This window comes from Nicotiana attenuata, chromosome 2 (genome assembly GCF_001879085.1).
Source record: "Nicotiana attenuata strain UT chromosome 2, NIATTr2, whole genome shotgun sequence".
NCBI lineage: Eukaryota > Viridiplantae > Streptophyta > Magnoliopsida > Solanales > Solanaceae > Nicotiana > Nicotiana attenuata.
In genome coordinates, this window is record NC_031990.1 from 27,720,806 (window position 1) to 27,734,862 (window position 14,057).

The 14,057-nt window shown below is 36.4% G+C and overlaps 3 protein-coding genes and 1 long non-coding RNA gene across 4 annotated transcripts; 2 read left to right on the top strand and 2 right to left on the bottom strand.

Annotated features, from left to right (window-relative positions):
• Positions 978 to 4,626, top strand: LOC109205997 (protein NSP-INTERACTING KINASE 1-like). The gene is made up of 11 exons (XM_019368763.1): positions 978 to 1,344; positions 1,464 to 1,596; positions 1,713 to 1,784; positions 1,866 to 2,009; positions 2,132 to 2,203; positions 2,317 to 2,376; positions 2,484 to 2,581; positions 2,665 to 2,811; positions 2,904 to 3,245; positions 3,328 to 3,707; positions 4,027 to 4,626. Exons 1-11 carry the CDS (start codon positions 1,239 to 1,241, stop codon positions 4,348 to 4,350), a joined length of 1,878 nt encoding a protein of 625 aa, XP_019224308.1. The 5' UTR covers positions 978 to 1,238; the 3' UTR covers positions 4,351 to 4,626.
• Positions 8,450 to 8,992, bottom strand: LOC109222887. Its single transcript, XM_019387182.1, has one exon. The coding sequence runs from the start codon at positions 8,886 to 8,888 to the stop codon at positions 8,649 to 8,651; it is 240 nt and encodes a 79-aa protein (XP_019242727.1). The 5' UTR covers positions 8,889 to 8,992; the 3' UTR covers positions 8,450 to 8,648.
• Positions 11,395 to 11,692, bottom strand: LOC109206021. The gene is made up of 2 exons (XR_002064776.1): positions 11,634 to 11,692; positions 11,395 to 11,550 (listed from the first exon to the last, which is right to left on the bottom strand). It is a non-coding gene; the product is annotated as an uncharacterized LOC109206021 (long non-coding RNA).
• Positions 11,852 to 13,832, top strand: LOC109206005 (zinc finger protein CONSTANS-LIKE 2). The gene is made up of 3 exons (XM_019368774.1): positions 11,852 to 12,280; positions 12,374 to 12,918; positions 13,279 to 13,832. The coding sequence occupies exons 1-3, from the start codon at positions 11,968 to 11,970 to the stop codon at positions 13,636 to 13,638; spliced, it is 1,218 nt and encodes a 405-aa protein (XP_019224319.1). The 5' UTR covers positions 11,852 to 11,967; the 3' UTR covers positions 13,639 to 13,832.

A 14,057-nucleotide genomic window follows, 5' to 3' on the forward strand; every position in this document is an offset into this window, starting at 1 on the left:
AAAGATAAAAAGGTAGAAAAAGTTATGGGGGTAAAAATGTATAGAGAATTAAAACGAGTGGTCTCACGGCGAACAAAGATACCCACCCCCTTATCATGGGCGTGGTCTTTGGACCATGGCCCATGCCACTGGTCACCAAAACCATTATCAATCTCGAGCCTAAATTTCTTGAGATTCCCACATTCTTAGGTTGTTAATTAAAACTATAATTTTTTTTATAAAATAAGATAAAGTTTTGGGATTTTGTTGTATGGCCAAACTCAGGGAATGTTGGATTCCCTTGCAAATCCAACTCCCATAAGCCAATACTTGCACTCTTACACATACCAAATTTTTGTTCCCTATATCTTTCTAAAAATATTATCCCACATAATAAAGCTCCCATAATAATGACAAAAATTACAAATTTCTAAGCCATAAGTTAGCTAGTGAATGACTCACCCACGAGAAATATTTGATCTTATTATACATACCTTTTCACTGCTCCCTCCGGTCTACAATAAGTGACCAATTTGCTTTTGGCCACGCCCATTAAAAAAATACAAAATTCTATACAGAAATACCTAGTATGACTAAACTACCCTTAATTAAATATTTAATGTGAGGAGTAAAAAAACTTATTAGGAATATATACATAAGGGTAATTTTGTAAAAACAAATTGATTTTTTTCTTGATTACACTTATTTTGAACCAAAATAAAAAATTAAATTGATCACTTATTGTGGACCGGAGAGAGTAATACTTTTGTTTATTTGTCTTTACAAGAATGATTTTGATTTAAGCTTAAAGAAGATGCCATTAAAAACTTGTCATTTCACTGTCTATATTTCAAGACAAAGTGTTTGATTAAGATAGCAGCAAGTAGATTTCCATATCTCAAACTTAAAAAATATTAGCCTAATGGTAATAATATTCTGCTTTATTAAAGTTTAGAATATTAAAATATTCTTTTCCATACAAGGGGGCTCTGTCGCAGTGACAGGCATGCTAAGTTCTCCTTTTTAGAAAGACTGCTTTTTTTTGTGAGGACTGACAAGACAGTAGTAAAATGATTTTCTGGTATACAAAAGCTATAGTTTTGTTCTCAATATCTAAAGACTAAACTATTACTATTAGATTACCCCCTAGAGGAAAATCCAATACAGGGTTTATCTTTCTGTATAGCTTCAGTAAATTCATCAAAGGCTTGATTATTGAGTTTCTGTTTCTTTCTTGATTTCTGTGAATTGAACATTTAATGGAAAGGAGAAGTGAGTTAAATGCTACATTCTTGTTTGTGACATTCTTTGCCCTTTGGAACACTGCAACAGGATTGCTCTCTCCTAAAGGTGTCAACTTTGAAGGTATAATTAGTAGTATTCCTTACTGAAAATATTCTTCAGAGTGTATGATACTTAGCCTAAAAATTTTGATATAATGAAGAAATTTCATCTTCATCTGGGGTTGTTCTTATTATGTTCAGTGCAAGCTTTAATGGCAATAAAAGCTGACTTAAAAGATCCTCATGGAGTTCTTGATAATTGGGATGGTACCTCAGTTGATCCATGTAGTTGGGCTATGGTTACTTGCTCTGCTGAGAGTCTTGTTATTGGCCTGTAAGTAAAAGATTAATGCCTTTTGTTTTTTGTTTTTTTTCTGTTTATTTGGAATTCAAAGGTTGAAAAAAATATCTTTCCCCTATAATTCAATGTTAATAGGGTGTTTTATGCAGAGGGTCTCCCAGCCAAAATCTATCTGGTAGTCTTTCTCCAAGCATTGGCAATTTAACAAATCTTCAGATTATGTGAGTATTAAATTTTGTAATTTCAAGCTTTCTTGATTGTTTTAGTGTTATTTTAAGCGATGAATAACTATTTTTTGACAGATTAATGCAGAATAACAATATAACAGGTCCAATTCCAAAAGAGGTTGGAAGGCTCTCAAAGCTTCAGACTCTTGATCTTTCAGATAATTTCTTTATTGGTGATATTCCTCCTTCTTTGGGACACTTGAATAGCCTCAAGTATATGTAAGTATCTAAAGTATTGAAAAGAGAGAAAACTTCATTTTTTATGCTTTGACACTTTGCATTTTTGTTCATTTTATCTTCCAGAATTTTTAATCTTTGATTCCTTTTATTAACTGCTTTAGGAGGCTCAACAATAACAGTTTATCTGGAGAAATTCCAGTCTCATTGACTAACCTGTCACAGCTCACTCTAGTGTAAACCCCTACTACTTGTCTTTTTCTTATTTCTCTTTTTTGTTTTTTCTTATTGTAATGTTAATAGCTTCAACAATTTGGATTGAGTTTGGTATTTAATTTTTTGGATTCAGGGACTTGTCCTATAATAACTTGAGCGGACCAGTGCCTAGGTTTCCTTCTAAGAAATTCGAGTAAGCTAATAAACAGTTTATTCATGGATCAGTTGCCCCATTGAGTCTTTTAAATTATGTTTAATGAAAAGCTGGAATATTGAAATCATTTATGTTGTTCATTGTAGCATTGTTGGAAATCCATTGATCTGTGCGACAGGATCTGAGCCAGACTGCTACGGAACGCAGCTGCTACCTATGTCAATGACATTGAACAGTTCAGAATGTATGCATTATAGAATGTCATTTTTCAAATTTAGCCATTTTCTTCAGCCTGTAATTTCAAGAGTTCTTGCCTTTGTTATCCAGCTCTGCCTTCTGGGAAGCAAAAAAGTCACAAAATTGCACTTGTGTTTGGCTCAAGCCTTGGTTGCATCTCTTTGCTCGTTCTTGGAATTGGACTGTTTCTGTGGTCAAGGCATAGACATAATCAACAGGCCTTTTTTGATGTCAAAGGTTGGTCAATTTGTTATAGAACTTTAGCTCAATGTCCTTATGAAAGTTATGCTCATAGGTTCATACTCATTTCTGTTATTTAAAATTTTTAGATCGGCACCATGAAGAAGTTTCCCTCGGAAATTTGAGAAGATTTCAATTCAAGGATCTCCAGATTGCAACCAACAACTTCAGCAGCAAAAACATTTTGGGAAAAGGTGGTTTTGGTAAAGTTTATAAAGGTCATCTCCCAGATGGGACTCCGGTGGCTGTAAAGAGGCTAAATGATGGCAATGCAATTGGCGGTGAGAAGCAATTCCAGACAGAAGTTGAAATGATAAGCTTAGCAGTGCACCGTAACCTCCTCAGGCTCTATGGATTTTGCATGACACCGAACGAGAAGCTTTTGGTTTACCCCTATATGTCTAATGGTAGTGTAGCTTTTCGTCTCAGAGGTAACAATACATATTCATTTCAAGTGGCATTTCAGATTTCTTATTTGTCTTGTGCTGAAATAATACGTGTTACTCTCTATAGTAAAACCGGTGTTGGACTGGGGAACAAGGAAGCGAATTGCTCTAGGAGCTGCTCGAGGACTGTTATATCTTCATGAACAATGTGATCCAAAGATAATTCATAGGGATGTTAAGGCAGCAAATATATTGCTCGATGACTATTGTGAGGCGGTTGTGGGAGACTTTGGGCTGGCAAAGCTTTTGGATCACCAGGATACGCATGTCACAACCGCTGTTCGTGGAACTGTGGGGCATATAGCACCTGAATACCTTTCAACAGGCCAATCATCTGAGAAAACTGATGTGTTTGGATTTGGAATTCTTCTTCTTGAACTGATCACTGGAATGAGAGCTATAGAATTTGGAAAAGCAGCTAACCAGAAAGGAGCAATGCTTGATTGGGTGAGTGTTCATTTGTCAAGCCTCAAATAAGCATCTATCCCTCCAATTCCATTTAACGTTACACTCTTTCCTTTTTCAATCTGTCCCAAAAAGAATGTCACTTTTCTATATTTGGATACTAGTTAACCTTAAACTTCTCTTACCCTTAATGACGTGCTCTTATAGCCATAGAAATGTTCTAAGGATACTTTTGGTATGTGTCTAAACTCTTAGAGTTTCACGCTAAACAATGCATAGAGTTTCACGCTAAACAATGCATTTCCTTCTTCTATTTTTAAAATGTCATTCCCCGAATATAACCTTGTGTTGCATGTATCAGGTTAAGAAAATTCACCTAGAAAAGAAACTTGATATCCTGGTTGATAAAGATTTGAAAAGCAACTACGATCGAATTGAGCTAGAGGAAATGGTTCAAGTTGCTTTGCTCTGCACTCAATATCTTCCAGGCCACAGACCAAAAATGTCTGAAATCGTTCGAATGCTTGAAGGTGATGGACTTGCAGAGAGGTGGGAAGCATCCCAGAAATTTGACGGTAGTAACAAATATAAAACGAAAGAGTTGTCTTCATCCGAGAGATTTTCAGATCTCACTGATGATTCTTTGTTGCTTGTACAAGCCATGGAGCTATCTGGTCCTAGGTGAGCTATTATATTCTTTAGTAGTATGTATTTATACAGATTGAAATTCACACTTAGAACTTTCAGGCAGATTTCTAGAGGCCATTTGTTAAACTATGTATTGTATAGTAAGGAACCACCAAAGATTCAAAGAACTTTGATGTGTTCTTTTTTTTCCTTGTACATGTTCATGTTTTAGTTAAATGATTTTAATTGAGAGTTCAATATTTTTTTTTACTTAAGACCTGTATTTGTAGTTTAGATAATGGTGTAACTTTGACATTATGAGATTAGTTTTTAAGCATATTATTGAGTGCATTCCCATAACAATCATCATTTGGCTTGAGTACATATGCCTCATTGCTAGTTCGGTTTGCATATATATAATGATTAGCGACGGCTGTTGAAAAGGAATCAGACGTCATTTTATAATGGAGGGTCGGGTCAGAGTGAGAATTTGCTGGTGCAGAAGCTAATGATTTCTGGAGAATCATTCTTAAAAAAAGAAGGTTGCTTTATTTTTCAGCGCAATACACGAAGCAACACTAAAGACATCATAATTCCAAGAAACAGACTGGTCCGGCATGGAAATTTCTTACTCCCTCCTAGGGTGTTCATGGTTCGGTTTGGATCGGTTTTTCCCTTAAAAGAAACCAAACCAAGTAAGTCGGTTTTTCAAATATTAGAACCAAACCAAACCTATTAAGTCGGTTTTTCTCGATTCGGTTTATGTTAGTTTTTCGGTTTTTTCGGTTATTTGTCGGTTTTTTCTTAAATATAAGATATACAATACCAAACACATATTCCCGCAACCACATTTTCAATGTAACACTATCAAATCAATTGCCCTTTGAGAAATCTATTATTTGCCAAGATATATTGATGATAATTGAATCAAATAGTGATGAATAATTTAAGGACTCAATTAAAAATATGTTATTTTTAACACGAAATGGATTCTTACACTAATCAAAAGAAAACTACCAATCAAACTAGAATGTAAGGTAAAGAACTATATTAAAAGTGCAAACTATTAACATTTACCATAATTTTTTGAAACTTTGTATAACAATATCCATATATATAGGTGTAATAATAAATTTAAAATAGCTACTCCTATGGTCGGTTTGGTTTGTTTTTTTCTGATTAAAACCAAAACCAAACCAAATTTGATCGGTTTTTAAAATTCAAAACCAAAACCAAACCAAACCAAAAAGTATCGGTTTTTTTAGTCGGTTTGGTTTGGTTTTCGATTTGGTTCGATTTTTCGGGTTTTTATGAACACCCCTACTTATCCGTTAGTAATGGAGATTGCTCGGAGAATTGAGGGCTACCGTCTAAGGGGTAGGGAGCAGATGCAGCAGGATAAAAGGGCTAGGTTCTCTGGAGAATTCAGAGGTGCCCCGGCTAGGGGCAGAGGTCAGTTTGGGAGGGGGCAGCCGAGTAGGCCCCCATATTCAGCACCACCACCTGCTCAGGGTGCTCCAGCGCGTCCCTATTTCAGCGCCATGCCAGAGAGTTCTTATCGCCCACCAGCTATTCAGGGTTCTTCTGATTCTTATTTCAGTGCTATGCCGGAGAGTTCATATCGTCCACCGGCCATTCAGGCTTCTTCCAGTGGGTCTACCGGCCATCAGGGTCAGTCATCAGGGCAGTAGGTCGCTACACCGCGGGGTTGTTTCAAGTGCAGGGAACTTGGTCATATGAGGAGATACTACCCCAGGCTCCGAGGCAAGGCAGTACAGCAGGGTCAGCAACCGTATGATTTCAGCACCGGCTGCCCCGCACCTAGAGGTGGAGNGGAACCATGAATATAACACAATTTCAAAAATTCAAAAAAATAAAATAGTTTAACTTATGTCAAATTCCAACATAATAATAGTAAATCCCACTGCAACTTAAGATAAGAAACATGATAAGTTTATAACCACATTTAACAACGAAGTTCCACTTTAATTGCATCACTCATTATATGCCAAGTTTATTAATGACTCATTATTTCTAATATTAGGAGGTGTAGTTTCAAAAAATATAATAATAAAATAAATAAAAAATAAAATATAAATAATTACATGGAATCACAAGAAGTAAAGATAGAGAAATAAAAGATAAATAATGTACAAAGAAAATATATTTTAAAATTTAAAGAAATTAAAAAGTAAAAATAAAATTAAAAAATTAAAAAAATAAAAATAAAAAGTTATAAAGAAAATAAAAACAAAAATGAAAGAAACTAAAAATCAACCTTGTAATTACACAGTGTAATTACCACCAATTCTCACCTCCCCTTGAGAATTGGAGAGTGTAATTACACCCCTCTAATTACCCCCAATTCCATGCTGACCAAGTAATTACTTGGCCAAACAAACATGCCAAACTGTGTAATTACACGCAATTACAACCAAATCCAATTCCAAGGTGGCATTCCAAACATGCTCTTAGGAGTTTTCACGCCCCTTAAGAAATAATAAATAAAATAGATAATTTACCATAATACCCATATTAATTGGTGTATAGTCTTAATAGATTTGGAAAATGATTTGGAATGAGTAACTAATGCTAAGGGCGAAACAGGAAGAATAAATCTTGATACGGGGAAAGTGACAAGTAAAAATAAAAATTTATTTTTTGAATACGTGACAACTAAAATTTATTCATTGTCCAATGGCAACGAGGGTAAGAAAGCAAATGAAATTAATGAAAGTGAACTAAAGTAACATTTATATAGAAAATGAGTGCGACAACCGCTAGCTTAGCTTCAACGAGGAAAAAAAGTTAGTATCTGAAATACACTTGATTTGAATTCCTTGAAGCGAAAAGTGAAATATTTTGGTGTAGGGAATACTCAATAAAGACTAGCCAAGTCTCTCTTTTTACTAATAAAAATATGAAAACCAATGTTTTCTCCTTTTTCCTAGAAAACAAGATAAGACACAATTTTAACTTAATTACATTAACAATTTGTTCTCCTAAAACAATAAGTCAATATAGCTGAATATATCATGAGAATTGATATTTTGCAGTAACAAAACATGATCCTTTTTTTCCCCTAGAAAAGGCTTAGCAGCCTCGCCTAATACCATGTGATATTTCAATGAAAAAAGAGCATGATATGACAACCTAACGGTGAGAGACGATCATCATCCTGCATCTCAATGGACTGAAATGACTAAATATCGGAGGGATTTGCTTGAATGTTTAAAATTAGTGCGGTCATTAGAATTTAAGATATATAAAAGACACCTTGAATTTTGGTATACCAACTTAAATAGCAATATGAAGCTTCTTTAGGATTAACCTTATGACATTTGAGTCATATGTCAGTTGGAAAATTGCAATCCAAGTGGATGTGGAATATAAGATTGGGCTGCAAGAGATTTCAAACCCAAAATCTCTAGGTGTCAGTGGCCCAAGTTCTAACTCAAACGGCCATTACTGTCTACCCACTAATTTCACCTCTTCATTTCTTTTCGTCAAAATAGCACGGTATAGCCAGTTTTCCAACTGGCCATTCAAAAATAGTCAGCGTTTATGAAAAATAACCACTATTTTGCTGCAATAGAGATCGGTCCAGCATAATATACTGAAGTTCGATGAACCTAGTTACAATATATTATCCTTGACCGGTGTACTTGCTGGAACTCTAGTATAATATGCTGGAGTTCTAGTATACTTATGCTGGAGTTCTAGTATACTTATGCTGGAACTCCTTTTGCTCAATTTTATTGAGCATAAAAAGTGGCTAACTGGACTATTTTTAAATAAATCTAGCTATTTTTAAATTTCTACGCACTTGCTCCTGCTCTTCACTGAGAGGGATGTTCCTCTCGTTTTTAGCTGTTTGTAATTAATTGCTTATTATTCTCATTGAAGCTATCCATCAATGTTATACGGTTGATGTGTTCATGTTATCACTCTCATTTTTTGCTTCAGAAAATCAAAGGTTTTATTGTTTGCTAGCGTTGTTAAATTGACGAGTCTAAACTCTAAATTAAATGTAGACTTCTCGATTGTCTCGCCAAATCGAGAAATCCCACGATTTACTCCGCAAAGCGCAATTATAAGCAACTTTAATTTACGCGGAAGATGCATCGGCTAATTGCTTAATATATCAGTCATATTAATTATGAGTGAAAAAAGTTTCTTTTTCAAGTACATTAAGTATATATTTAAAGCAGGCGTCATACTCATATCATTCTTTTACAACTTTGGATTATTTGAAGCCCCAAAACAGATGAACATAGCACGAGACAGTAAGACCACAACCAAAAGAAGTTGCATTAATACAACAACTTAACAAAACTAGACTTCATATATATTCTACTAGCCGGTGCCGGTAACGCCCAAGTCTTGTTTGTTCTCTTCCTTGCCTGCACCGAAAACAGGACCGCCTAAGCCGGCGGCATCTTTCACTTTGTCCTGGATTTTATCAATCTGTATTCCGCGTTCATCTTCACGGGAATGGACATCCATTTTGGGCTTGTCCTCCTCTTTCTGTTCAACTGATTCATATGTTGTTGGTGTTAGAGATCCCTTTGGCTGTGCTCCTTGTGCCCCCGACATTCCTCTCCTTCAACCTTTTAACCTATATGTACTGCTGGTTGTATGAATTATCGTCAATTCGTTGCTAATTGAAGAGTTCGCAGCTAGCTAAGCTTATTATCAGTCTGCATATTTATGAGTAGCTAACATATTCAACAGTCATGACCGTAAGATTGATGAGGCTGCCACGTTTCATACATGTGGCTAACGCATAGAAGTTCCACGTGTGAGCTGTGTATGTCACTCCCTGTTAAAATTAAAGGGAATTAGTTTGCTGGCACACCAACAATATCAGTTATTCCCGTAATTTTCCATTTTTTCCACTACATTAATTCGAACTAATTTTCAATTGAACATAAATGGTATTTTTAATATGTATAGATATTTAAATTATGTGAAATATTTGTACAGTATTTCTATATACATTTAAAAACCTTAGTCAAGTACTAATTACTTGTCTGTAATCTTTGAATGAGCCAGTTAGAGCAGGAGGAAGGTTGGTATTTTACACGGTATTTCCAATGAAAGCTCATAGAACCTATTACTCATAAATTGTATGTTTGAAGTATCTACTCTCATGTGACCATGAACTTTTTTTTTTTCCTGAAAAGGGTCAAAATAATTCTTCATACTATTGGAATATTCATTTATACGCTCTGTTATACTATTAGTCCACCACAGACGTCATATAATTGATTTAAATATACCTTTATGCTGTTAGAAATTTTCATCCTAGCAAAATTATTTCACGTGGCATGACACATCGCTGAGGTGGATGCTATGTGGCATGCAACCTCATTGCACTCCACTACCACCTCTCTCTTCACTCCACCAATAGTATCAAGTATCAAAACCATAATGCCTCTAAAGATTAGGGTACTTTCTTGGTCAGTCGCTCGGTGCATTAAATTTCCACTTTGCACAGGGTTGGTGTAAGAATTAAATTGCATTTATTCTATTATATGTGGTCTTACTTTATATTTTTGCAAGCGATTATTTTCACGGCTTGAATCGATAACCTTGTTGTCACATAGTGACATCCTTATCACATAGCGACAACTTTTATCACTTGCCAATGCTACCCTTCCAAGAGACTACTATAGTTAAGAAACTTTTTGATTTTATCTTGACTATTTGCTTGGTCATCAGCCGACTCACGCAAGGCTATCTTAAAAATCAAGAAGTGACAGCAAAAGTAAATGTTAAATCAGCATTTAGAGGCCAATTGCGAGGAAAGCTGGGGATGAATAGCTTTTAATTATTCATCTCTATCAAACTCCGACTCAACATTTGAAGCTGATCAGGACAGCAAATCCAAAGCTAATGAAGACAACTTAGGGATATTACAGTAGTGGCTGTAATGCATTAGGTTGAAAGGCCACAGCCACATCACTGTGTCCATCTCACAAGGTTTCGATTGCGGCTTTACCTTTCACTGGGCCCAAAAGCCATGTGAATTGGGCCCATAGTCTTAGCCCATTAAAACTTGTGGTTTAGGTGGATCTCAATCCAGCTGCACACCACATGGCAACAACTCATTGGGCAGAATTTTTGTACAAAACTCGTGTGAGTCAGCTTCTCAAATGGTGTTAAATGACCGACTGAGTAACAGCCACGAGGTCTCGAAAATTCGTTTTGGGTTTATCCTAAAAACAGCGCATTTAAAGGTTTGAAAGGAAAAAGTGATGTTGAAGTTGGCTAATTGTGCACAACAATAGAGTGTTGTTGCAGACATTTTTCCTGTGCATTAGGAATTGGTAACAGAAGCCCCACAAAAGGCACCACGTAGACATAGTAATGGGTATATTGGGAATGTGCTCTCAGAATAATTTGCTTAGTATGAGGCAAAAATGTGCATTGTATTTTGTTGTCTAATTTCTTCAATTCAAGAATGACAATTTCCAGAACAAGAATACAGCTCAAACTTTTTGGTAAGGATCATTTTACCTCTTTAATAGGCCAATACAACACAAATTCGAATTAAATAGCTAATGGTTTCCAATATTGGATGCAAGGAAAATAAATCCAGCTCTCATTTTCTAACTTTTGTTATGGATGTCACATTCCATATACCGCTTTAAATTTTAGTTCTTGGGCGTTTATTTACAATCTCAAGGTTGTCAATCTAGAAATCCAATAGATTTTGGCTTGCAAATTAAATATTGTCATTTAAATGTAGAAATTAAAGTGGTTCCCTCTAAGTAGCTAGAAATTAATCAGACTCTACAAAACGCTCTCCATCTGGCAAAGGCTCAAGTAAAATTCAAAACCAAAGAGACTAACATTACTGCTTCCCTTAACTAGTGACATAAAATATTCTTGTTACATCAGTCGAGCATTACTCTTTGTTTCAACATATTATTTTACCGGAAGGGCATGAAAGATTAGACCAATGTGTCAAAGAGGAAAATATTTTATTCGTGCTATGCCTTCTTTTGGCAACTCAAAAACATCGTGTTAGCAAGGAGGGCGACCTATAACAGGAGAAAATGTAATACTTATTACATTTATTTGTTCTCTAATCTCATACAACATAAACTTATAGTTGAGTTTGTATTCATTGTTATAAAAAGAAAAGATACAACTACATTATCGACTTGAAAGACTGAATTTCTCTGCGTTTAACTTATATACGAATGTAGGCGTACACAGCTACAATGTATACATACAGTTACAGTAACACCTGATAATTAAATAATAGGAAGTGTGTCAGTAAGACTATAGACTCCCCCTTAAATGGCAATCTCTTGGACAAAGCTTTCCCACCTCAATTGATTCCAAAAGGCAAAAGGCCCGTGGACCCACTTGTTTCAACCTCCTTGTTGCCTGTCCCCACCATCCGGCCCCACTAGAATCACCAGCCACCACAAGATAATGAAACAACTTTTCCTAGCCATTAACTTCATTCCACGTGTCGCCCGCGGATTCCCTTCCCACTTGGTAGTTGCCTACTGTTATTTTCCCTCCTTCCCCTCTTCATATTTCACAGTGCCTCTTAAGTCTTCAGCATACCTGCTACAAGTTCAGTACTCAGAAGTACAAAGTTATACAACAGAAAATAGAGAGCAAGAAGAAGAAAAAAGAACCCAAAATTAGTTCAATGTTGAAAAAGGAAAACAGCAGCAACAACTGGGCAAGGGTGTGTGACACTTGCCGGTCTGCTGCATGTACCGTTTACTGTAGGGCGGATTCCGCCTATTTGTGTGCGGGCTGTGACGCCCGCATACATGCAGCAAACCTTGTGGCTTCACGTCATGAGCGCGTTTGGGTTTGCGAGGCCTGTGAACGCGCTCCTGCAGCCTTTCTTTGCAAGGCAGATGCTGCCTCGCTTTGTGCCTCCTGCGATGCTGATATCCATTCTGCTAACCCCTTGGCGCGCCGTCACCACCGTGTCCCAATTATGCCCATTCCAGGTAATGCCTTCAAAATTAATGTCGAGCACAGATACGAAGATTTTCAAAAAACCTTATAATCCATAAAATTTAAATCCTGAATATGTTATGCAGGTACCCTATATGGTCCTCCAGCTGTTGACACCCTTAGCGGTGGTACTTTGATGATTGGTGGCCCCGAGGGGAATGCCACGGAGGATGATAGGTTCTTGAGTTTGACTCAGGATGCAGATGATACGACAATAGATGAAGAAGATGAAGATGAAGCAGCTTCATGGTTATTGCTGAATCCTCCTGTTAAGAACAACAACAAGAACATTAATAACAATAACAACCAAAATAACTATGGGATGTTGTTTGGTGGGGAAGTAGTGGATGAATACTTGGATCTTGCGGAGTATGGAGGGGATAATCAGTTTAATGATCAGTACAGTGTTAATCAGCAGCAACAACATTACTCCGTTCCTCAGAAGAACTACGGAGGAGATAGCGTGGTGCCAGTTCAGGACGGACAGGGGAAATCCATGATTCTCTACCACCAACAGCAACAACACCACCAACAACAACAGCAGCAAAATCACCACCTGAGTTTTCAGCTGGGAATGGAGTATGACAGCTCTAACACTGGATATGGTTACCCTGCTTCTATGAGTCACAGTGTAAGTTTTCTTCATTATATCCATGTATCTCAATTCAGGCAATTAAATGCACTTTAATTAAATTCATGAGTTGTCTTCTTACGGAGATTCTACTAAATTTTCATATTCAACTTTTTAAGAGATTGTTTAGTGCTTCTGAATTATTCATGCTTTTTCAATAGAGGATTTTTCATTTTAGCTGCCCATATTTTGCTAGTATAACTATCTTTTCTTATCTTAAACAGGCCCTTGAAACTTTTGTACCATAAACCTTTAACAAAGATTCGTTGCTCTTTCTATAATCAATTAAATTGTGCTGATATAAATTCTTTACATTGCCACTGTATAAAACTTACATTCTTTATCTGTATATATTATCAGGTTTCGATGTCGTCCATGGATGTTAGTGTTGTTCCAGAATCTGCACTTAGTGAAACTTCAAACTCCCACCCACGACCTCCAAAAGGGACCATTGACCTCTTCTCAGGCCCTCCGATTCAAATGCCTACCCAGCTTACTCCAATGGACAGGGAAGCCAGAGTCCTTAGGTACAGAGAGAAGAAAAAGAACCGTAAATTTGAGAAAACCATAAGGTATGCTTCAAGAAAAGCGTATGCAGAAACAAGGCCAAGAATCAAAGGTCGATTTGCGAAAAGAACAGATGTAGAGGCTGAAGTAGACCAGATGTTCTCCACACAATTAATTGCAGAGAGCAGTTATGGAATTGTCCCTTCATTCTAAATGCAGCAAAGAGAAGATCAACTACAAGTCCCTAAACCTAATATTAATATTGTACCTTACATCATTATCAATCTAACTAGCTATTGAATAATGAGAAATGTACTAAAGTAGTTTTCCACAGAGGATTTTGTTAAATTCTCTGCATTGTTGTATATGTAAAGAGAGATCTTCCTTGTAGACCGTGTTGCAGTCAATACGTGCAATTTTTCTGAGTAGAAAGTAAAGAAAAAGCCCCTCCAGTGTAAAAGCAACAAGACAAAAAGTACTAGTTCTGCAACAAGCAAAGAATTGACTGCAGTATCACCAAGGAGCGTGGTGGAATGGATGAGATATCTACATCCTTAACCAGAGGTCTCGGGTAATGAAAAACCTTTTGGTACGAAATGTTCACCTCCTTAGTGGACCTACCCTGCACAACT

Coding starts and splice junctions, on each gene's coding strand:
- LOC109205997 (XM_019368763.1), top strand. CDS start 1,239: ATGGAAAGGAGAAGTGAGTTAAATGCTACATTCTTGTTTGTGACATTC. Junction 1,785..1,865: donor TTAACAAATCTTCAGATTAT/GTGAGTATTAAA, acceptor ATTTTTTGACAG/ATTAATGCAGAATAACAATA. Junction 2,204..2,316: donor CTGTCACAGCTCACTCTAGT/GTAAACCCCTAC, acceptor TTTTGGATTCAG/GGACTTGTCCTATAATAACT.
- LOC109222887 (XM_019387182.1), bottom strand. CDS start 8,888: ATGTCGGGGGCACAAGGAGCACAGCCAAAGGGATCTCTAACACCAACA.
- LOC109206005 (XM_019368774.1), top strand. CDS start 11,968: ATGTTGAAAAAGGAAAACAGCAGCAACAACTGGGCAAGGGTGTGTGAC. Junction 12,281..12,373: donor CCCAATTATGCCCATTCCAG/GTAATGCCTTCA, acceptor TATGTTATGCAG/GTACCCTATATGGTCCTCCA. Junction 12,919..13,278: donor CTGCTTCTATGAGTCACAGT/GTAAGTTTTCTT, acceptor ATATATTATCAG/GTTTCGATGTCGTCCATGGA.